At 40.7% G+C, this 24,490-nt stretch overlaps 1 protein-coding gene and 1 long non-coding RNA gene across 7 annotated transcripts in view; one reads left to right on the top strand and one right to left on the bottom strand.

Moving 5' to 3' along the window:
* Positions 1 to 709: 709 nt before the first annotated feature.
* On the bottom strand, positions 710 to 8,442 carry LOC128806954 (uncharacterized). 2 transcript variants are annotated; one of them, XR_008436989.1, is made up of 5 exons: positions 8,091 to 8,442; positions 5,684 to 5,771; positions 4,126 to 4,209; positions 2,586 to 2,668; positions 710 to 1,600 (listed from the first exon to the last, which is right to left on the bottom strand). It is a non-coding gene; the product is annotated as an uncharacterized LOC128806954 (long non-coding RNA). The 2 variants fall into 2 exon arrangements; XR_008436990.1 differs by lacking the exon at positions 5,684 to 5,771.
* Positions 8,443 to 8,586: 144 nt separating this feature from the next.
* OTUD4 (OTU deubiquitinase 4) overlaps positions 8,587 to 24,490 on the top strand; it is a 28,523-nt gene continuing 12,619 nt past the window's right edge. For 2 of the 5 annotated variants that reach the window (XM_053976871.1, XM_053976869.1), the window contains exons 1-12: positions 8,587 to 8,684; positions 11,662 to 12,169; positions 13,699 to 13,782; positions 16,626 to 16,676; positions 16,972 to 17,018; positions 18,737 to 18,809; positions 19,280 to 19,361; positions 19,576 to 19,720; positions 21,638 to 21,695; positions 22,084 to 22,201; positions 22,332 to 22,396; positions 24,102 to 24,202. In XM_053976871.1, coding sequence (XP_053832846.1) covers positions 12,005 to 12,169; positions 13,699 to 13,782; positions 16,626 to 16,676; positions 16,972 to 17,018; positions 18,737 to 18,809; positions 19,280 to 19,361; positions 19,576 to 19,720; positions 21,638 to 21,695; positions 22,084 to 22,201; positions 22,332 to 22,396; positions 24,102 to 24,202 — 989 coding nt within the window. In that variant the 5' untranslated portion in view covers positions 8,587 to 8,684; positions 11,662 to 12,004. Of the gene's footprint in view, positions 8,685 to 11,618; positions 12,170 to 13,698; positions 13,783 to 16,625; positions 16,677 to 16,971; positions 17,019 to 18,736; positions 18,810 to 19,279; positions 19,362 to 19,575; positions 19,721 to 21,637; positions 21,696 to 22,083; positions 22,202 to 22,331; positions 22,397 to 24,101; positions 24,203 to 24,490 lie in introns of those variants that run through there. The other 3 variants (XM_053976872.1, XM_053976873.1, XM_053976870.1) reach the window with 2 other exon arrangements.

Below are 24,490 nucleotides of genomic sequence, written 5' to 3'. Positions count from 1 at the left end.
ACTATCTGTCTCCCTCAGTCACCACTCTGCTGCCTGAGCATTGCACTAATATCTGGATGAGATGATGGTCTGCTGGTCAGCAGGAAGGGCTCTGAGTCTGTAACCCCTGGAAACCCCTTTGGAAATGTTAAAAATTCCAGTGGCCAAGACTCAGAGCAGAAGTGAACAGTGCCAGCCAAACACATCAGCTGAGTTTGTTGCTAGAGTAAATAAGATAATGTTGAAGAGAATGGAATGTGAATGTTACTGAACAAGAAGTCAAGCAATCTCCACCTGAACCACAACATTTTGTTGTAGAGAAATATCTCCCAATTATTATTCCTCTGAAATTCCATACTGCATGTCTCAGTGAGTTAGGAATGATACAATGAGCCAGTCTTGTTTCAGTCAAAACTTACAGAATTTCCCCTTGTTTGAAAACCTTGGGATGCCAACATCTTACCTGAGCTGCCCGAGAAAAACTAACTAAAATATTTGTTACAAAGGGGTTTACACCTATGTCAATCCATCTTGGAGTATATATCTTTATCTTCCTTTTATTAACAAATCAGGAAAGATTTTTATAGAGAACAAGCATTTAGAGCATTTTAGAGAAGCATTTACATAAAACAGTTTGTATTTTAAGAAAGTGAAAAGAAATATTGAGAAATGTGAGTAAAATACCTTTACATGAGTAGCTAATGCTACGTTGTAAGCCACATAACTGAAAGACACATAATTTGTTTTAAAAGTTGGTGTGCAAAATAAAATGGTATTTTTCAAAAGACACAAAGATGCGAGCTCAGCTTTAAACTGAGGTATATATTTTCAGTCAATGGGTTTTGTCTTACATAAATTTATATGCAAAATGTATTTATGCAGTAGCATTTTTTCATTTGTTTTTAAGTAATGTTTTGCTATTAAAAGTCATCTTCCTCTCCCAAAAGCACACAAGCCCCACCACGTGAATTAATAAGAAAAAAGTTTTAGCATTCCCTTTCTATTCAACTTTCTCCATATTTTGTCTCCATTTGTTTTCACCATTTGTTTTCAGAGTTGAAAACAGAGGATGGGCAGAGAAATTGGACAGACAAATGGAAAATAGAAGTCAAAGTTTTGGTTTTTTTTTTCTGTTATTACATCAGGTGACACAGTAACAAACACAGATAAGGTACTGAACAAACAAATCTTTCCTCAGATCACACCTGTGCATTGAAGTATGGTCATTTTTTACCACTCTATCAGTCTAATAACCTATTCTCCTCACAAACCTTTCCTCACTTACTGCCTCAAATTGTCATGGTCATCATAACACTTTCCAAACTGGAACAGAAAGAATGGGAAAGGGAAAAAGCATAGAGAGAAGAAAGTCTTTGAATAATAGTTGGAAAGAAAAATTTTGAGTAACTGGAAATATTTGTCTTTTAAAATCATTATACAAGAAAAGATGCTTTCTGAGAGAATTCTTCCCCTTTGTTTTTACACTGGCAGAAACTGTTGTCTTTTTCTGAAACAGCATCTGTTTTCTGCTGGGCAGACCAATACAACATCACCTCACACACTCCTGCTTTGGTCCAGTAAAACGTGCTCAACTTCTCCTACGTATACTCTGTGTGAATTACTGTCAACAGATAATAAATTATTTGATGCAAAGAGTTTGTTTAACATTATTAAAACAATTTTGGTAGCATTCCCAGGCAGGATTTTTATACTAATTTTCCCACATAAGAATGGCAATTAAACAGTATGAAAAGTGACTTCCAGTTCCCAAAGTTTTGTTTCATTTGGAAGCCAATATGATTTAGTGGCTAGACAAGTTTAAAGACAAGGAGCCAGAAGAGTTTAACATTTTCAGGGAGTTTGATCAGTTCACTGAATCACCATGGGCTACTCAGTTAACTGTTATGTTCTTTAGTGAAAACAGCTGTAACACTGGTTGAAAACACCCCCAAATCCCCCCCAAAATACTCAACCTCATTCAGAAACAGATGCTTACGTCTGGTTCTGTTCTCTAAAACAAACAAATTATAAAAAACAAAAACAAAAACAAAAACAAAACAAAACAAACAAACAAGAGCAAGACAAATATGGCACAAGAACAAGACATTCCTTTAGCAACCTTACAAGTCAAGCTGAGACATAGCTGCAATGAAAGCCTTCTCAGCTACAGTGCTGCATATCATTGAGTTAAAAGCCAGCATAAAATACACTCTGATGTCTACTCGATTATTAAATGCTTACTTTGAAACTAGAAGGCAAAATTCAGATTTCACTTATATAGCTGAAGCCTCTGACTTCAGAAGAAACAGTGGAAGTCCATGGAGTAGCATCCTGTGAAGTCTGAGCTCCATGAAAAGAAACTTTTAAGTCAAGGAACAGGCATTGCATTCTTCATTGACACATGTGCTTGCTTGAAAGCACTGTGCATTTTTATGGTACTTTATCAAAGAGAAAACAGTTGTCATGGCCATTGTTCTAATCTGGACACCAGCTCAGACTGGTGTCATGTGAAAAACAGCAACACTACTATTACCATATAAAGCTGTACAGCAAATGGAAAAATTAATGTGGCAGTGAAGGCACAAGAATAGAGATCAGGAACCCACCCAGGCTTCGTTTCCAGATGTATCAGACACTTCCTGCATGATCATGGACGTATCATCAAACTTTGTTGTTCCAGTTTCCTCATCTACAAAATGGATAGGGAAGCTCTTATTCAAGAGGTTCTGTGCTTTGAGACTGAGATGAAAAAAAGGCTTAAAAGGTCTGCAGTTAAGGAGGAACTGCACATTGTTAACTACGGCAGCCTTACTTAATTGTTTTCCTTTTCAGTTAATGCATTATTCAGTTAATTTGGCTTATCACTGAAAACTTTCTGCAGTAGAGGCATACACAGTTTAAATGCCCCTAAGTGTCATCATCAGCTGAATTAATACTAACTCTCACACAAAATGCACGTGAAGTTGCACTTGAAAACATGCAGAAGACCTATATCCCACTGAAATGCAACACAGCACGTGGGAAATCTACAGTTTCAAAGAGCATTACTTGCAGTCACTGACAAAACCTAGGATCACAGTGGTATCTTCAGCAAAGCAGTGTGCTGTCAGTGGCACTCCTTTGCATAATCCTAATCACAAGCAGATACTGCAATTCTGTCCCTGCACACATCAACAGTAGGACTTGACCTTGCCACAGCACAAGGGGCCACTAATGCATACAAAGAGCCTCTCGTGGCATCAAGCCAACAAAAGAGTGCATTTCTGTGCCTGTACTCAGCTGGCAGTGGCAGAACAAATGGGAGAACAACCCGGCAATCCCCTGCTGCTTTATTTACACCTCAGAGTTGTTGTACAATGGCTGGGGACAGACCGAGCTCAGAGAAATGGACATTATTTAGCCCTGTGCTCTGGACCTGGGCTGCATCCTTCATTTTCAGTCAAAAAAAAAAAACCTCTTCCTCTGTTGTGGGGTGGTTTTGGTTTGTTTCGTTGGCTTTTTTTTTTTTTTTTTTTTTTTTTTTTTTTGAGGAGGGAGATTGTGTTTGGGGTTTTTTGGAGTCGGACAGCACGCATGGAGTGCACTGCCTGTGTTCCATTCCCAAAACACCAGTCCGAAGTCCCTGCACTTGAACAAGTCAAAAAACCCAGAGCTCGAAATGCCCGGGGAGCTACCGGCATCTAACGACCAAAAGCTGAACTACAACCCACGGCCCTCGGCCTTATCAGCCACAGGAAAACCACTGCCCCTAAACGCCACAGTTTTTCTCTTGTTCTGGGGCTCAAAACGGCAGAGGCAAAAGAAGGTTAGAGCTGGAATGCCAAAATACAAAAAAATTTCGTATTACTCAGCAAGATTGGCTTCTATAAAGTCCATCTCTTTGTATTTTTTTCTATTTACCACTAGATGTCTATTAGTAACATATCTTATTCTGATTTTATTAATGAATTTAATTTCATGCACTTGCACTTACTTTAAACAAAGTTGATAGTGCTACGAATTGCTGCTCTTTCCAAAACACTTCAAAGAATAAATATTCTCCAGCAATATTAGAGATTTATATATTTGAATGACATTTTTTCCTGCCTTGTTAAAAGACAGGCTCCTCCAATCACATACGACCTCCATATACATGAACAAAAGTACCTGGATTCTGGAAGATTCTGATTTTATGCCTGATTGAAATGTAAGGTTAAAAATTGGTTCTTCCCTGGTAACTTCTCTGGGTCTCTAAAATAAAATAATAAAAATATAATCAATCAGGTTGGTTGATTTAAAATTTAATTTTAAACATGTTTGCTTTGCAAAACAAAATAATAATACTAATACTACAGAAGTAGCATTATTAAGCAGTATGGACTTTCTGTTCAAGCTGCTGAAGGATTAATCTTGATCTGCTGAAGTGTTGAACCAGTTTCTGACAAGCATCTTTTTCTGCAAGCAAGGTGGCAGTATTTCCTTCATTTTTGTTCATTCAACCAGCTCACTTAAATGGATTGCCTCTGCTGATTTTTTTTCATTATTTCCATCCATAAATAAAAAAGAGGTGGAGATTACAGGATGATCTCTACTAGTTCTACACACTAGAACGACTGAGAGATCAAACCAATCACATTCTCTTCCTGCAAGTATCCTTCCATGTTTTTAATAAAAGCTTTTCAATGCAAAACACATTTAGAGAATCTCCTTAAGAAGAAGGATCAAATACATTTATCTTATTCAACTAAGAGGTTTTTTTTTTCTCATTATTTTCTTTCAATTCTTATATTTATCCACTAAGACTTTGATACAAACCACAAGTAAAAGTGTAACAACTACCTAGGGAAAAAAAAAAAAACCAATTAAACAGTCCTTATCTTCCCAAATAGTGAAATGTACATACAAATTAAGATGTTATGTTAAAGTCTGAAATGTCTCAGATGTATGTAACTATACCACATCCTCTTTGCTAGCAAAAAGAAATGGTAAATTATGCATGAAACCGTAATCAGCACATTTTAATGGTTACCAAACAGTGAAAAATCAGTCTTTAAGACACAATACAACTGTAATTTAATATAAACAATCATTTAAATCAAACTTTTCTGTTCACTGGCTTAAGACTAATTTTCATGACGACTGATTTAAAGCACTCCTCCAAGTGTTACTGTTTACTCATTCCAAGGTACAGGAAATATTTTTTTTCTGCAAACACTGCTGCCAGACTCCTGGCTTTTTCTAGCTGCAGTCACACGGTAACTTCTGTAAACAGGATTATAGCATTGGCTCCTTTGGACGTGTGGGAAGCTCCTGGCAGCCTCTTGCAGAAGCCACCCCTGTGGGCCTCCTCTGCCAAAACCTTGCCACACAAACCCTATACAAAGCTCTGGTAGCTAAAGAAACTGTGAAAATAGTACTTTTGTAGTACAATGTTCACATTACCTAAAGTGATAGCCCCCAATTCACAGCCAATTGCTCATGTTCTATCTTTACACCTCTAAAAATGCTGTTTTAAATTGATACGGTCCTTCCTTCCTTCCTTCCTTCCTTCCTTCCTTCCTTCCTTCCTTCCTTCCTTCCTTCCTTCCTTCCTTCCTTCCTTCCTTCCTTCCTTCCTTCCTTCCTTCCTTCCTCCCTCCCTCCCTCCCTCCCTCCCTCCCTCCCTCCCTCCCTCCCTCCCTCCACCATTCATGAGCTCTGAAAGCTTTTAAAGGCCTCAATTTACCTCAAATACCTTCTTGCCTCAACTCTCTGCAGTTCTTGACTTTACAAATCTTCAGACCAACATCTTCAAGACAGTTATGAAGCGTTCCCTCAAGGATGGAAGGAACAGCTTTTACCACAACATGCTTTTTGTCATTTGTGTTATACTGAATGGTAACCATTTGTCCAAAAAAAAAAAAACCCAAACAAATCCAACCATATTCTTCCCCAAATTAGAGACTGCAATGGGCTATTCTGCCCAGAATCTGAAGATACACCTTTCACAGCAGCATAAATAATACTTCTGGTATAACTAAGAAGCGTGACCCTCATGTCACATGCAGCCCTTTTATCCTGTCTTTTTCATTCTATGTGGGACAGCATAAATTAGTTGCTCCCACAGGAATTCATTCCAGAAACTCAAACCAGCCCTTCTTTTGCTTGCTCTGTTGTGCTGACATATTAAGCTGCTGCCCATGCCATCAGCCCATCATTTTTTGGGTGCTGCCCACCTGAATGTTGAACACCTTGTATCTGATGTGGCATTAAATCTTTTAAAATTCTAGCCTTGGCCAAAGCTCTCCAGAAGGCAAAATATTACATGATTACTACATTTTTATGGAATAATTATTTCAAAGTCAAGCAAACTACATGTTTTGTAGTTCCCTGAGATGCACTGAAGGAATGCAGATCCTGGGAGTATACAACCTTTGGCTCACACATAAAGCACAAAGATGCAGTCAGCTGTAAATAGCATGTAGGAATAATGCAACTTACTATATTCTGCTATAACTGAACCTCTGTTCTGCATGAGGGACATGAAATCCAGGCCTAGTCTTCATCAGCAGAATTAAATCCAAGTTTGTCCACACACAGACATCCATAAATAAAATGGTATCATGGAAGAATTAAACTAAAACTTTTATCAGGCTGTTCAGATTCAGTTCAGAAGGGGTTGGGACAACTCAAACTCTAACATTCTTTGTCTCTCAGGCTGGGGTTTGACAGGACACAAATCTCATCATGGACTACTAAGCAAATAGGCAACTTAAAATATTTTTTTTCTAACCAGATCACCCTCTTTTTTTTTTTTTTTAACTGTGTTCCCTTAAGCATCAGGCTTTATCACCACTATTAATATTCATGCTAGCTAGCTTGAAGTATTTATTTATTAATGCCCCCTAAACTTCTTGGCTTGATCATGTGTTTGAGTGCTGATCAGAAAATCACAGAATTATGGAATGGTTTGGGTTGAAAGTGACCTTTTTTTTTTTTTTTTTTTTTTGAAGTAGTTGGTACTGTGCTCTGTTTTGGATACAGTATGAGAAAAATACTCTGATGTTTTGCTTGTTGCTAAGTAGTGCTTACCCTTAGTCAAGGACTTTTCAGTGTCTCATGCTCTGCCAGTGAGGAAGTGCATGAAAAGCTGGGAGGGAGCATGGCCAGGACAGCTGATTCACAGAATCATGGAACAGTTTGGGCTGGAAGGGGTTCCAGTTCCAGCACCTCTGCCACAGGCAGGGACACCTTCCACTAGACCAGGTTGCCCAGAGTCCCATCAAACATGGCCTTGAACAATTCCAGGGATGGGGCATCCACACCTTCTTCTGGGGAACTTGTGCCAGTGCCTCAGAGTAAAGAATTTCTTCCTAGTGTCTAATATAAACCTACCCTCTTTCAGTTTAAAGCCGTGTCCTCTTGTTCTATTGCTACGGGCCCTTGTAAAAATCCCTCTGCAGCTCTCTTGTAGCCCTCTTTAGGTACTTCCCAGAACCTTCTCCAGGCTGAAAAACCCAATCCCCTCAGCCTGTCTTCATAGGAGAGGTGTCCCAATCCTCTGAGCACGTCCATGGTCCTCCTCTGGACTTGCTCCCACAATTTCACACCCTTTTAATGTTGGGGACGCCAGAGCTGATGCAGCACTGCAGGTGGGTTCTCACCAGAGCAGAGCAGAGTGGCAGAATTCCCTTCCTTGCCCTGCTGGCAACGCTGCTTTTGAGTTCCCAGCCTGAATAAGCTTTTTAGTCAGGGGAAAAAAAATCGGATTTCAATTTGCTACACACTTGCTTACTCTTCTCACAACCTTCCCACTACTTCTTTACAAACATCTCACATATTTCTTCATTTCTGCTAGTGCATTTCCGAGGAAGAGCAATGGAATATGAGAATACACTCTTTGTATGTGGTTACATTTCAGAAATACACACGCAATTTACTGTGGCAGCACGCACGAACCCAGGGCATAATTCACCAACTTCTCCTTCTGGCAGCACAACCAGCTGTGGCGTGACCCCTCCAACCCGTGTGGCTGTGGCGAGTCCCCTCCGACCTCTGTGGCGTGATCCCTGCGGCCAGCGTGACGCGGGGTGTCCCCTGTCCTATCCCACACCTATTCCCCGGGCTGCTGCCTCACTAAGGAAAAAACTGACCCGTCAGGAACGCGCTTAGAAACGTTTCGCCTTGCGCCCCGCAGGCGGAGCGGGGCGCTCCGGCCGGGCTGCAGAGCCGAGGGAAGCGCTGCCTCACGGCAATTCCCGCCCCTCGCTGGGACCTGCTGCGTGAGGGGAAGGAAAGGTTCCTCGGCTGTACCACTGCGGGCCTCACGGGTGAGGACGACATGAGGCGACTGTCGCTCGCCTCGGCACCATCCGGCTCCTCCGAGCCGACCAGGGCCAGATCCCAGCGCAGCATCCCATCGCTACATCCCGCTCGCTGCCCCGGCGCCCGGGCGCGCCCCCCAGCCTCCTCTTCCCCCCCTCCGGCGCCCCCCCTCGCGGTGAATGGTGCGAGCCGCAGGTGTGGCCGGCGGGACAAACCAACAGCGGGCGGGGGGGGGATCGGCGCGGCGGGAGGGCGGGACGGGACGGGACGGGGCTGGCAGCGGGTGCATCGCCGGGAGCGAAGCGGGCGGAGCGGCCGCCGCGGGAGATTGAAGTGCCGAGGCCGCGGCGGGGCGAGGAGCGTGAGGCGTTGCCGCCACTGCCAGCGTCGCCCGTGGGGAGGAGAATAGGAGGAGCGGGCCGGTAAGTGACATGGGCCGGCGGCAGCGGGAGTGCGGCCCCGGCGGCGGCGGCGCCGGTGCCGGAGGGGCGGGCAGGGCATGGCAGGGCAGCGGCCGCGGCTCCGGGAGGCCGGGGGTCCGCCCCTGCCCGGGTGCCTGACCCCGGCCTGCCCCGCCGAGCCGCCCGTGCCCGAGCTGCGGGTGGGAGAAGGCGCGTGGCGAACCGGGAAAGGGCGCGCGAGGCGGGTGAACACCGGGCTGCTCTCCCCAAGGTTGCTGGCCCGGGTGTTGGGACAGGCAGGCCGTGACCTGGATCACAAAACCAATCTTGGTTTAAAGATAAAGTTAGATTTTTTTTTTTTTTTTCCCCCTGAATTTTTTTTTTTTTTTTCAGCTTGAGTCAGCTTCCTGGGCTGATTCAGGGTAGGGGCAGTGAGAGGAGAAACTCGTGGCTGGAGGTGATGCACGTGGTAGAACTGCTGGTCGAAAGTGTTAATAAAGCTGCCGGCTAATTAGAACATCTGCATTAACTCTAATTAGAGCATCTGTAGGAACTGTAGTTAGAACATCTGTAATAAGTCATGAGTTATAATTTGGTCGTTCTTATCTTGATGGAGCATTCATTTTAATGCTGAGGTGTTTCAGGTGCCTTTGGGTGGGTGCATTTCTCCTTGAGCCTTAGCAAATATGTGTACAGAGTAGATTTCTTCATTGAGAACTAAACCTCTTTAGAAATGGATTAATTCTTGTATAGCAGCACTTGGAAAAAACTGTGGGTCATCATCACTTGGTCAGCTTCAGGGGCTGATTGCAGGAAGAACAGGATTTTAGAACACTGACAACTAGACGACTTTAATGCTCTAATTTGCTGTGTATTCACTTATCAGAATCACATTTACATCCTGTCACATACTGAATGGCCTAGTGTGTATAGGCATTCTTGAGTCTAACAGATGTGATGAAAGGCGTTTGCCCTTCCCCTCACCAGCCTTTAGAATCACAATGACAAAAGGCTGAAATATATGAGAAGACAGATTTGTTAAATGTTAGAGCATAGTTCTGCCTCTAAACATGACAAATAGAGTGAGGAAAAAATTGGATATTCCTAGGAAACTCTGTATCCGGAAACCAGTTTGATAGGTCTCAAAAGTATCTTTCTTTCCAAATTACTTTTCTCTACAGAGAAGCATCTCTCACATGCAGGACTCTGCTGCCCTGAGTTCCTTGAGTGAGTGTGGTAGCTGAGTCAGTGGCAGCAACTGTTTATAGTTCAGTCTTGTTAGATGAGGTTTCCCATCTTCTGGGGAGAAGCTGGAGCTTTCCCTCCAGCCCCTTGCTGGTATTTTTATCCCCTTCCTTGTCTAAAACATCCATCCCTGTGCTGCCTCACTGTGTCTTGGAGGCTGGGCTGCGGGTGGAGCTTTGCTTTCACTTCTGTCACTTTCTGTTCTCCTTGTCTCGAGATACAGAGATATCAGGAACTGGCATTTGTTTCTTGTTCCTTTCTGGCAAACCTGAGCTTCTGTTAGGAAAGATGGTGTGATGCTGGTGGAGCACTAGACTTGGGCTGGCTTGTAACTTGTGTTTATTTAATAAGTTACTTATTATTACCTAGGGATCTCAAGTCACCCACCCTCCCCAGGCTTATTACTATCAGCTGAAAGTAAAAATCAGGGTTTCCATTCAAGTTGCCTTACAAGTTTGAAGAGCATCCTTCCTTGTCACGTTTTGTGCATCAAGACCTTCTAAATCCCGTTTGCAATGCCAAGCAAAATTTAATCATGCAATTGTGATACAAATGTTTGGGCTTCTTAAAACTAGGAGTGGCATACAAGAAAAGTAATACATTAAAAGTATTGAAAGGCTGTGGCTTTTTAAAATCCCATTTTCAATCGAGCCCTCTTTTACTATCTCTGTTTTATTTTCATCTTCTTTCCTGCAAGTGGATGGAGTTAGAAAATAATCTTACAATCTCATCTGTTGGGGGGAAACCCCAAACCAAACAAAGCCTAACTAAACACAGATACCCCACATACTATGGATTAGGTTTCAGACAGAATCATAGAATGTTAAGGGGTTGGAATGGACCTTAAAGGTCATCTAGTCCCAACTCCACTTCCCTGTGCAGGGACACCTCTCACTAGACCAGGTTGCCCAAGGCCTTATCCAGCCTGGCCTTTAACACTTCCAGGGATGGGGCATTCACAGCTTCTGTGGGCAACATGCTCCAATGTCTCACCACTCTCGCAGTAGAGAATTTCTTCCTAATATCTAACCTAAATTTCCACCCTGTGAGTTTGAACCTGTTATTTCTTGTCCCATCACTACGGTTCCGAGTCCTTCTTCTGCTTCCTTTTAGGTTTCCTTCAGATACTGTAAGTTTGTTGTATGATTTCCATGCAGCCTCCTCTTCTCCAGGCTGAACAGCCCAAACTTTCTCAGCCTGTCTTTGTAGGGGAGGTGCCCCAGTGCAATTATCAACTTCGTGGCCTCCTCTGAACTTGCTCCAACAGTTCCGTGTTCTCCTTGTGCTGGGAGCACCAGAGCTGGACACTACATTCCGGGTGGAGTCTCAGCGGAGGGGAATAGAGGGAGGGAATAGAGAATTCCCCCCCCCCCCCCGCCCCGCCCTGCCCTGCCCTGCTGCCCACGCTGCTTTGGATTCAGCCCAGGATACATCTGCCTTTGTGGGCTGCGAGCGCACGCTGCCGGGTTATGCTGTGTTTTTTCACCAACCACCCCCCCCGGAGCTGGTTCTAAACTAAGAAGCAATGGAATGATCCTGACCGGGAGCAAGGCTGACAGCCCGGCCCCGGCGCTGCGTCCGCCTCCTCCTGCTTCCTCCTCCTCCTCCGGGACTACGGCTCCCAGCAGCGCCCGGGCCGAAAGTGAAAATAAGCGCCAGGTTACGCTCCTGTTTGCGCCCTCCGCCTCTCTCTCCCCCTCCCTCCCGGCGGGCCGCACGTGTCCTTCCTTTCCCTTTTGTTTTCCGCCCGCAGGCCGGCTGTGCGCCCGGGACGCGCCCGCTCCCCCCGGCACCGGGACCCGCCGGAGCTGCCCCCGGCCCTCCGCAGCAGCCGGGAAGCCGCGGCAGTGACGGAGCTGCGAGTCCGGGCTGCGCAGGAAACTTTGCCGCTTTTCTCCGCGCTCCCCACATGCGAGTGGACAACGTGAAGCCGGCTGCTGCTCTTCCTGCCGCTCCCGTTCCTGCTCCCGCGGCTGCCGGCGGGCCAGCGCTGCCCCCCGCTCCGGCTGCCGCACCTGTGCCCGGCCCCGGAGCTGCGTCGCGGCTTCTCCTCGCCATGTGGGACTAGGAGGGGTGCGGCGTTCTCCTCGGTGAACATGGATGCGGCGGGCAGGGCCGGCGGAGGGGAGCAGAGCCACCCCGGCAGCGGCAGGGACGCCCCCGGGGACACGTCCATGGACCGCTACCTGCGATCTCAGGGCTTGTACAGGAAGAAAGTGGCCAAGGATGGCTCCTGCCTTTTCAGGGCTGTGGCCGAGCAGGTAACCGGTTACATAAACAAAGCTCCTTCTCACGAAAGCATGGGAAGTGGATCTCATTAGTGGGTGGTAATTAGTGTTAAAACGCAGACAGGTATAGGTTAAGGTTATGCAGTCATGTGCCAGTGAAAAACGTGACTTTTTAAAAATAATTTCCACCTTGCGAGGTGAGAGAAGTTATGTGTGTTCAGCTTCCTCCTGCCACCAAGAAATCCTTATCTGTTTTGACCTTCCACCGCCTCCTCAGAGCTTTTTTCAGTGTAAGATCTCAACATCGAAATACAGCTGCTGGGTATGAGATTGTCTAGGAAAAGGAATTTAGGGCTGAAAAGACACGTTCTTAGTTTTGTTAATTAGTTGACTGTAAAATTAGAGAAAGTAAGTAATTTATTTTCTGTTCTTCCTGTTGAATTCCCCTCCCCCATTTCAGTGTTAGTGTTAAAGGAAAAAAGCGACAGCGTCATCTTGTCTTAAGTACAAGCAAACAGCAGTGGGAGCTCTGGTGCTTCTGATTGTGGGAACCCAGATTCCTGTGCTAATTATACACAGATGACTTTAAAAAAAAAATTCCTTTCCCCACTGAATTGATAAGTTCAGGCAAGCAAACACTATTGATTGGAAGTGGGTGGTTTTTTTTTTTATCTTAAGGGAATATATATATAAAATATATGTTGCTATTCTGACTTTTAAATTAATACATAGAAAGTTTCTCTCACACTTCAGTGTTCATAGAACTTTTTTCAGCTGTTACATTTTTAACATCCCATTCTTATTATGCAATCATTTAGGTTGGGAACGACCTCTAAGAAAGTAAGGTGTTTAATTCAGAGTTATTAAGTGTTTTATCTGCAAATTTGGTCTCATTTATATACTCTTCATTCAGAAAAACTGAATTTGGATGTGATTTATTTTAAGGGTGGTTTGTAAGGACTGAAAGAGACACTGCAACTTAAATTGTCTGGGACTTTCCTAGGTTGTACTGAGATAACTTGTACTATGTGATGAAAGTAATAGTTTTCCAGTAGAGATTTGAATGGGAGGTAGAATGCAGGTGTCATATTCAGGGAACTGAATTCCTGGCTTCCAAAAAAGTATTTGGCCAACATGCCTGTTGAAGAGAAGGTAAACATGCACTGTGAGACTTGGTTGGATTTTGTTTGAATGAATGCATGTTGGTAGATGGCTTCCTCATCCATTCCTGCTGTAATTTCCGTCAATTAACTGAAGTCCTTTACAAAGGAGGCAGTTAAAGATTAACAATAAATGCTATTCATTTGCTTTGTAAATCCAAATAAAATTGAAGGTTTGAATTTAGCAAACCTGTGAATTCTGCAGTTAATTTTTTGTTAAGTAATTGAGGTTTGACTTGCCTGAAGATGTTGCTGCTGAATGAGTATGCATATTAAATATTCTTAAAAATAAAACTAGAGTATTTCCAAGCCTGTATTTAGACAGCAGTCATTAATTATTTGTGGCCTGTCATCAAAACTCCTGAGATCCAATGTCACCTTGTTCTCTTCCTCCCTTTGTAGGTGTTGCACTCTCAGTCTCGACACATTGATGTTAGGATGGCTTGTGTAGACTATCTTCGGAAAAATAGGGAGAAATTTGAAGCAGTAAGTATTTTTGTTTTCTTTGTCAGCATTTAAGAAAAGCTACTTTATTCCTTCCACTTTGGTATATTCTGCACTTCCCTATGATTGTGGCAGTATTCATCGTAGCTAAATACCAGTTGGTGCTATTTAAATTAATTAGCACATATGTGGTAGTAACTCATTTTCAAAAGCCTGGAGAGGCTTGTCTACTTCTTGGACTGATGTGGTGTGGGAGAAGTTTTTAATGCTCATGAAGAAAGAAAAGCAAACTTAATCTTCAATAGTCTATAGTGAAATATAGTACTGTAATAAGGATTTTAGTTTAGTATAATGCCTACTGTTATTAAAGTCATAAAATGTTCTTGCTGTGCTAATTAATTGCTTTTCCAGTGTATAAGGGATTTAACTGATGAGATTAGTGATTTTTTTTTCAGGGTCTGCAGTTTATTATGCATTGGCACTGTAGGTTTTTTTTTCCCCTAAACATCTGTAACTAAGCTTTTCATCAACGATGGATGCAAAATATTTTGATACTCATTATACTTGGTCAATGCTGTCGGTGCTAACATTACAAATTCCTTTTTTTTCTTCCTTTTAAAAGAGCATTAATCAATAATGGTGCTTCTGTTTGTATGGGTTCTAGTGTATATATTGTTACCTGGTTTCCAGGACAGACAGAAGGGGAGTGAGTATGTGTAAGGATTTGCTACTAGAAGATTATTACTCTTTTTTTCTGTTCTAAATTTACCCAGACCCAAAATACAAAGACTGTTTTATGTATGCACTGGCATAGGGAAGAGAAAGAAGGTAGGAATAAGGGTGTGTCTTTGTGCTGTAATTTCTGACATAGTACCCTCAGCTCTAATGTGAGTGATCACATAAATGTGGAAGTTATCAGGAATTAATGATATAAAACACAGCAGATCTCTCTGGGACAATGCTGCTCTGACTTGACTCCTTCTGGTTGTTTCTAACTCTTGGATGTCTCTCTTCTTACTTCATTTTTTCACTGCTGACTTTTTAATCCCTTTCTTTCTAGAATTACCCCCCTCATTCCAATATCTGCTTCTCTACTTCTGTTCTCCTGTACCATTGTGTAGTGTTGTGAAATTCCATGCCCTTTTTGACTCTTAAGTGTATGTTGTTTCCCATCACTGCTTTGTTAGCCCTAGCTGGTTTTAGTATGGTTTTAGTATTGTTTTGGTCTCTCTCATCCAAACTCCTGGTCTCTTTTCCCCCTCAGACATTATCCCAATGTATGACATGTCCTCTGTCAATCTTTACAGATTGACAGATTTACTCCTTCTGAAAAGTCTCCTTTTTAAAAGTTTCTTGTGAGAGTAGGTGTTTCATATTTGTTCTCATTTCCCAGTGTTCTTCCTCCCACGGATACCTCGCTTCAGCTCTGTTGATTTCCTTTGCTGCCTCTGTCTCTCACTCTGCTCTGTGTTTTCTGTCTGGAATACACCACTGTTATCTCTCTTTAAAAAATCCGAACAGCATAAACAACAAATGCCTCTTTCCCTAATCTCCTGGTTCAGCTGTTCACTTGCTACCTTCTCAGTTATGCTCTGTTGACATGGTGCTTCCTGAAGTTCCTCTTCTCTCTGTTGTTATAATTTCAGTTTAAATTTGTGTCTTTCTTTCCACTGATACTGTTATAGCCAAAATTTCAGGAGTGTAGCCACCATCTTAATTTCCATCCTCAGCCTTTCTTGCAGTGTTACCTTGAATTGCTGCTGTGTTACATTCATTCTCTAACTTTTCAGTTTCCTATGAGAACTTCCTGGTGTCCTTCCTTTCTTCCTCTGTGCATTATCTTCATGTCCTTTAATTCTGACACAAAAAGTAACTGCTGTCTGTGATCATGTTTGGTTGATCCACCTTTTTTCACACCCAATTGCTTCTATCTAAATTAAAAATGTGGGCCAGGCTTGTTAGTTCTTCTCACTTCCAAATGGCTAAAGCAGAACTTTTAATCTCATTACTCCACTCAGTTCTCCTTATTATCTTGTTTCTTAATCACTGTGGGTAAAGAGGCCATCCAGCTTGTAGCTCAAATTCATAAAGGTTCCTTCTTGGTTTGCACCTCTGTGGGTCTTTATTTCAGGTAAATCAAGCAGATAGTGACTAAAGAGCAATTTTTAAAAGCAGCCTCTCTGTGACCCATGTGGCTGAAGCGCTTTGAAGTTGTCTCAACTACTGCAGCCTCTTTCTCTGCTCTTGGCAAAAGTGAATTTGGCCTCCTCATGTGTGTTAGGGAGTGCACTTGAAGGATCACTTTCTTGGGCTGGCACTTGAAGTGTAGCCTGATTGCATCCTTTGCTGAAAGTAAAAGCGGTTTGAGGTGATACAAAACAGAGGAAAAAGTGCTGAATGAGTTGGCTGTACTAGATCTTACCACTGCTTCCATACTACAAAAATGGGACTCCTGTTTCCAATTGACCCTTGTTGTTTATTTAATGAGATGTTTGAATTCAAGTCCACAATTCTCTCTTCAGTGATGCTCTGCATGCCTTAGATGAATTGCCCATAAACATCTACATCACATCATCTTTGCTTTCTTCCAGATTCCCCATTTGTCTGCTGAGTTTCTTTTTGGGGGGTTTTATTTGGTTTATTTTACTTGTGTGATGATTTTGAAAGCTGTTTATGTGGTTATTTTCTGCAAGGCAAACCTGTGTGTTTGACTGTTCATTCCTTCATCTCGACACCCTTTACATTTAGGTTGTAAGCTTTGTGAGGGCAGGGGAAACTTCCATTTCCAGCCAGTGGTACATTCCCGTTGGTACAGTGGGGATTCCATATGCTGCACTATTAAAAATGACTAATTACTGATGGTTGTTTTTTTCTTTTTCATACAGTTCATAGAGGGGCCATTTGAAGATTATTTAAGAAGTTTGGAAAATCCACAGGTATGTTAGACTTGATTTATAATAGAAAGCTTCTGTTGAAGTTGATGGCTAATTGGATTTTTTTTCCTCTGAAATGTTTTTGATTGAGCTTAGGTCTTTGAATTACGTGAATTTTATGTACTTACTCTCTACTGCAAAATGATTTGGGGAATTGTGTTTTTATGTCTTGTTGAACTCCAGATTCAGTGTTCATATATTTATTTTCAACAATGATTTCTTGCACCTCTTGATCTGCTTATGAGGAGGTATAATTGTATATTTGTTTGAATTTAGTTTTCTTTTGTTTTCAATACAGGAATGGGTTGGACAAGTAGAAATAAGTGCCCTTTCTCTTATGTACAAGTAAGAAAACCTTTCAATATGTTTTACTGAGATAATTTCTGTTGTTTTGTTAGTAGATCAGTTCAAACAGCAAAGATAGAATTATGTTATACCATACCATAGTCCTCTAAAATTATAAATATATTTGAAAATTGCAGCTGTCAAGGGATTAAATAAATTTGAAAAATGAGTTTGCAATATTGCCATGTATCTCAGTTGCACAGCCAGTTGTGGGTAATCTCATACAGTTTGTACTTTGTTAATTTTAGTATCCCAGTTTTTCTGTTAAAATTGCTTTTCTTCCTGTTACTCGCCAAGGCTTTAGTGCTAACCCTATTGCTCATACGTGAGCTGTACCCATTTCCTATATACTAAATCTTTATTCACAAAGTAGTGAGAAACAACGTGTTGAATGTTTATAACTGCTTTCTAATTATTGTGCAAGGGAGTGAGTAATCCACAGCATCTTCACTGTCAGCTGTTTATAAACTCATTAAAAATTCAGAATTTCAAAATGTTTACTGTAAGTTAATGGCTTTGTCTATTGATGAGACAGCTGATAAGAGGAAAGAATCAAACTAGTTAAATATTACCTTTGGGCACTTTGAGTGTTGTGTGTGGGAAATTGTATGGAATTCTATCTTTGCATTTTGTGAGGTGAATGGCCAGCTCAGAGTTGCGTGGATGGGGGAGGACCGAGCTGAAAGTCAGAGCAAAGCTTGGTGCAAGAGGCTCAGTGACAAGGTCCGATGGTTACACTGAGCCAGGTTGTAGAGGGATATAACTCAATTTAAGTCACCAGAAATGGATGCCTGGTCACATCAGAAACTGGATGGTCGTGATCTGTTATATTTCTGGCCATGAAAAATGTATTCTCATAAACAGGAGTAGTTTATTTTGCAGTTGTGCCACACTGGTATCCAGGGCCACAGCTGATAAATGAATAGAGACAAACCCTGGTTAATAACAGTGCATTTTTAAAATATCCATTGGAAGAATCAGGAAGGTTTTGTGGCACAGGTGTAACTCTTCTGTAGTATTTCACTGCAGAGGTGAACACACAAGAGTAGTTATTGCTGTGCTTGTTTTGGGAAGACAGGCTTCTGTTGAAAAGGCAGTGTAGAGTCTCAGGGAAAGTAGGAATAGTGGTGGAGTTAAGGGGAAAGAGTTGCTCCCTCTCTTGTGTGCTAGCACACTTAAGGGAAGTAAGAATTTCCTGTTCTGCTCCAGTAAGTGACTTTCAGACTTTTCAGGTGTAGGATAGAAATTCAGTACAAATAGGTTTGATTTCCCTTTCACTCCTCAGACCTCTCACAAATATAGGTTGGTTATCTAGTAAATTTTTCTTTGCTGCCTGAAGTGCATGAGTCTTCTTTTCCTCTCAGAATTGCTTTTTCTGAGTAGTTGTAAAAAGTTGTTGTTTTTTTTTTTTAATCCAGAAACTGTGAATATACTAAATTATTTTGCAAGACTGATAACATTTTTGCCTATGTGAGAAAGAAGTTGAAGGAGGCAACAGGTTGTTAAGCAAAGAACTCTAAGAGAACATTATGGATGAATGGGAGAGAGAAAAAATATTTAAGCTTGAAATCATGACAGAGATTGATTATAGCAGAGAAACCTGTGTTTTCAGAGGTGTTTTCTGTGGTTCTGTATCTTCCTTGAATTTGACTTCAGTGCTCAAATTGTTATTGATACTACTTTTAAAATAAATTCTTAACTGCTACTTTTTTTTCCAGGAAAGATTTCATAATATACCAGGAGCCAAATGCTTCTCCTTCACGTGTAACTGAAAATGGCTTTTCTGATAAGGTAAAAATAGAAAAATCATGGCTATTGTGACAGGCTGAAGTAAGACTACTTTATAAACAGAAGTAGTTGCATGTGACTTTTATTATTCAACACACTGAAAAGTTCTGAGAATTCAGTTTTAGCAGTTTATTTTGTACATGTTTAAGGCAGTTGTGCTGTTAATACATGTTACACTTATGCCACACCCTAAATACATACTATCTATTTAAAAATATCTTCCTGCTAATAGAAAACTCTGAAAAAAACAATTTTCAGGCACTAATCTCTGTCATAATTTTTTTTTTGGCTTTTGTTCAAGTTCTGTTTGGTTTAAAGGACATCCACCAAACACTTTGATTATTTTATTGATACATTGAGATCCTGAGAGATAACAAAGCACATGGGTGCCATAAATTGAATTTAAAGGTAGTGCTTATGAAAAATTAAGTGAGATGCAAAGCCTAAAATATCCATGTGATTTTTTTTAATAGGTGTTGCTGTGCTTCTCAAATGGAAACCACTATGATATTGTGTATCCCATAGAGTATGCAGAGAAGGCTGCTCTGTGCCAGTGTAAGTATTAAGCTGTTAGTTAGAACACATTTTTACCAAAAATCTTAAAGCTGTCATTGTTAGGTTTCAGGAAGTTTATTATAGTTATTTTCAGTAGCTTGGTTTTCAGTTGGAGTTGTCAATGACTGTATGATTGCTGCCTGAAATAGTGGAATAAAAACTGATGTAGCTGGTACTTGATTTTGCTCTTCCACTTTCTCCTCCTCTTCCCCAGCTCTGCTGTATGAGTTGCTCTATGAGAAGGTGTTTGATATGGATGTAAAGAAAATCATGGCAGAACTTAGTGCTGTTGGTGTGACAGGGGGAAGTAATGGGAGCAGTGAAGTGTCTGCTTCGGATTCAGAAGATGACAACTACAGGTAAATGAAATTGAAAAGTTGCCTGTGAGCACATGTTAAATGAATTTTCTGAATTTCTGGTGGATAGTGGAATCCAACAGTCAGGGTTGAAAACATTTAAAAATTACTAAGAAAAGCACAAATAGGTAGGGTTAGAAGTGTGAAAGAATGCAATGTGTAATCTTCACTTACCAAGGACAGGCTTCTAGCCTTCCTCTGTTCTTCCTGCAATCTAGCTTTGAGTCTGTATACATAATGGATTATTGCCATTGCAACATGTGCCTCTTCCTGTTCAGCGTAGCAGAATTGTCTGGGAGAACTGTCAGTGTGCCAGTCTCTGTGAGAATGACTTGGCTTACTCTGCAGCTGAGTAGAGTTACATGAATCTGATCCAACTTGTGTGGCTTCCACCTCTGGGGGCTGGAATACCTGCTTGAGGTGAAGGTGATGGAGACATACAGATACAGCTTGCTCCATTTTGATCTGGATCATAAAGAAGTGGGTTTATATTCTTTTTGCTGGATGCTGTAGCAAGCTTTGAGATTTTGACCTGATTCCTTTTGCACAGTCAGTCATTCACAGTGCCATTTTTGCACATACATATTGGCAGTTTTTCTTCTGTTTAATGAGGTTCTTAACTCTGGCATGTATGAAATTCCACTGAAACTGTGGAGATGATGCTGCATCAGTGGATCATGTCCCCACCTCCCACTGATTGTTACAGTCCTTCCCTAGGGCTCTGCTGTGTGGCATGTGGCAGAAGTTCTTTGAACTGTTGGGAGCTGGTTTCTCCCACAGGTTGAAAACAACAGAAAGGAAGATAATGGAAATCATCACAGAAAAAAAAAAAAAAGTTCTGGGAAAGGGATTTGCTTATTTTTGTGTTTGGAAAAAAAAAATACTAGGGAATGTTGCCAATTAAAATACAAAGTATTTCTGCCTGAGGAAACAGTTATTATAGCTAAATGTCAGCTAATGGAAATCTTTATTCCTTTCTGTTCTTGGAGCTTTCCTGGGATTCAAATGCAGTAGCAGTGCCCTGTATCTTTGGGATTCCTAAGAAAATATCCTGCTAACCTCCTTAGCACCTTTGGAAATGAGGTCATGTGCTCACTGGAGACTGTGGAACGCAATGTTTTTGATTTAAACCATATGTCCTATAACGCAGGGGCTGGCGTGTGTGTATATGACTCTTGACCCAGTTAACACAAATTACAGACACTTTGCTGAGTTTATGAAGTCCTAAATCATTTGCTTGTTGAAAAAAAAAAAGCTTGTTTTGTTGAAGTTGACTTCAGCATGTTTCATAAGCTAGTTTTCCAGAAGATTCTTTTAATTTTATAAATATAAACTTTTCAATGATGTTGTTATTAAGTTCAATAGTTTTGGGAGAAGTTAATGCTGACAGTTGCCTACAACTGTTGTAGGAAAAATACTTGGAACTTTCTCTGTGGAAAGTTTTTTTCTGGTGATGTCAGGTGTAGAAAATAAGAGTAAATTAGAATGCCTGATGGAAGTTAACTAATGGAGTAGGTTTTAGTTTTGAGGTTTTTTTTTTATGTCTACTTTTGTAAGGTTTTCCTCATGTAGTTGCAAAAATTTTAAAGGACTTTTGTTTCCCTGGTCTTCCACCCCTTGCTTTTTTTTTTTTTTTCTAAGTGACAGAAAAGCACACATAAGATAGCTTTACTAAAACTTGTACTTAAACCCAAAATCTCATTTCATTATCAAAGAAAGTTAAAAATACAGTTTTTATTTTAGACAGCTTTTTCACTTCAAGAGATGAAGATATTCTGTGACATGCTTATTGTCAGGAAAATATATAGAGAATGGTAGTGTCACTATTTTTATCCCCTTTAGATGTGTCTTACCTGGTTTCAAGCCTTAGTAATGCTGTAATCCATTATGAAAATGTAACTTGCCTCTGTCCTATTACAGAAGTAAAGCTTCAACAGTTAGTGATATGAATGGAATGAAGTCTCTTTCTGGCAACAAGGTATTTATCCATTGAGATTTATTTTCTTTCTAATAACTTGTACTGGGCTATATTTTAGTATTTAATGTTCATGAGAGACTCCTGAGCTACTAGCTTTCCTAATATGTAATATTCTAAAAACAACCTGTTTCTTTGAAAGTAATGTATATTTTTAATGTACTCAGAGGTGGGTGGGTAAGTGTCCTTTTTAGTGCTTGCTTAGTTCTTAGATTTGTTCTGGCATAGTTAAAAGAACACCATTTACTTATTTTTTTCAAAGCTCTTTATGCTCTATGTATTTTCAGCATTTCTGTGTTTCAGTACAAGGCTTGAGCACTGTGATTGAAATATGCAAAGCTGGACATGTCTGTGCAGTTGACCATTTAGCACTTTGTTCTGTTCCACGCAGCACCTTGAGAGCAATGGGAATCCCACCTCATTGGTGTTGCCTAAAAAGGTTCTGAAATCGCTTGATCCCTTGGTTTACAGAAACATTGAATACGATGTTTGGCTCCGATCCAAATGGGGTGAGTAACAGAAGACTTCAAAGTTGCAGCTTTTGCAAGCTGTGTGAAGTGAAGCCCTCCTGAAAAACTGATGCAAGCGGCAGCTTGGTATATTTAAACTAACAGCATATTATTGCTTCTGTATTTACAGATCAGCAAAAACAAGATTTTTCTATTGCTGCTGGCATGCAATACTCCATCGGAGATAAATGTAAAGTAAGTAATATTGAATTGTAGTTTATGGACACATTAACATTTTGCTCAAGATGTCCATTTTCCCTCTTTGTTAACTATTTTGATGTTGCTACTTTATAGATACTCTTGGGTTGTGTCTTCAGCTGAGGATATACTTGTTCTTTAATTGTTGGCAGTGTTCATGACTTACAGCACAACATACAACTGATCAGTGCAATTTTGCACCATTAAAAAACCACAAGGTTAACTCCAAGAGTATATGTAGTAAGATGACTGGGAGCCTCAACATTAATCATGGAACTGTATATCTGTGTGTTTATGTTTGACACTGGAGATAGTGATTAATCTTTGTACATTGGCTTTGATAAAATCTCAGTACTGCCAAGTAATGAAGTACAGCTTGCTTTAGTTACTGCAGATCCCTGCAGTTGGGCTTGCTTTAGTTACTGCAGTTGGGCGATTCTTCCTCTCAGGGTGTTGCAAGTGTGTTACACAACTGGTCTTCAAATTCTATAAAGATTTGTATTAAGTGTTGCTGCTTAAGAAGAACCAAGGTTTGCCATTAAATTCTCAATCTGTAGATTAGTCTCCTTAAGTGTGTTAATTAAACTGGTGGTACTCTGCTAAATGTGTTTCTTTATAGGACATTTGACCATCTCTTAAAGTTATTAATATTAATGACAAAATATTCAGTTGGGGTAATCATGTAGCACAGAGGCTCTTCCAGTTTGTACTTTTTAATTTGTGTAATGGAATCAACCATAGTGACTAAACTGCAGGGAAAACACATCTGCAAACCTAAAAAAAAAAACCCAGCCACAAAATACTCCACAAAGCCACAAGCCCTCAATCCCTCAAACCAAACCAACCTAATGCTGAGTTGATTATATATTGCTTAATAGTACAGATGAAAGATGTGCATTTAAAACCCTAAGGCTGTCTTGTTTAGTATTTATTTACAGATATTATTAGGAGGAGACACTGGTAATTAATATATTCTCTCTGTCAAATTTTCTATGCATGTGGCAAGACAGTAAATATATAGTATAAAAACATGGGAAGAAAACATAAAGTGAATACTGAAAGTTAGAGTTGACAAAATTAATACAACTGTAAAGCCAAATACTGTAGTGAAACATGAAGAAATTTATTTTGTATTCAGCAGAAGAATTTTAAGAACATAGAATGTCAGTCAGACAACTAACACTATGATCATGTCTAAAGAACTTTTTTTGATTGTTAAAAAAACCTTCTGAAGAATAACTCCTGAAGTAGTTGGTGTTCATTATGTTCCTAATTAGACTACATTTCACTGAAGTGAAGTGGATTTTAATAGGCAAAAGCTTTGAGTTTTATTGTGAGAGAGAGTGTTTTCAGTAAAGCTGAAAAGCCTGGCTGCACTGATTGCTTTTAACTTTCTCATGTGGTTTTGAAAAGCATATTTCATTAAGTAGGGTTCCTCAGCAAGCTGTTTGTTTGTGGGCTGTTTGTTTAGTGTTGCGTGTGTGTGTTTGTTTTAATAGTATTTTTATTTCTTTTTGAAGAAGCAATAGGGATTGAAGATTGGCTTTTGATTCATTAACTGAACTGTGATGTGTATTTCTCAGGTCTTCTATTGCCCAGAGGAAAAGTTCTGTTTCTCATTGTTGATATTTTAAAGAGTTCGCTCCTCTCACAGTCATCTTTGGAGCTAATCCACTTTTTTTCTTACTCTTATTCTTTACAGGTGCGCTTAGACCATAATGGGAAATTTTATAATGCCCATATTCAAGAAGTTTGTTCAGAGAATGGGCCAGTTGTTGTATTTGTAGAAGAGCTTGGAGCAAAGTGAGTGCTTAATCTCTTTTGGAAAGGAGCACCAAACTGAACAAAGCATTACTTTGGTTCAGAGTTAACTTCAGCCCCTGAAACGTATCTGTTTCTTTACTTGGAGCAACTGCCACAAATTTGTTAAGAAAGCAGCATACTATTAAAAAAAGGAAGAATTGATTATCATTTCGTACTTCTTTCTGTAGTGCCAAGTAGTCTGGGTATTACTTGCAGAGTAGAACAGTAGTTGCATCAATAATATTTTAATTTTGTGCACAAGATTCATTCCTAAACAGATTGACACCA

This window comes from Vidua macroura, chromosome 4 (genome assembly GCF_024509145.1).
Source record: "Vidua macroura isolate BioBank_ID:100142 chromosome 4, ASM2450914v1, whole genome shotgun sequence".
Classification (NCBI taxonomy): domain Eukaryota; kingdom Metazoa; phylum Chordata; class Aves; order Passeriformes; family Viduidae; genus Vidua; species Vidua macroura.
The sequence above is the reverse complement of the archived record's forward strand: the minus strand, read 5'-3'. Positions and strand labels throughout refer to the sequence as shown.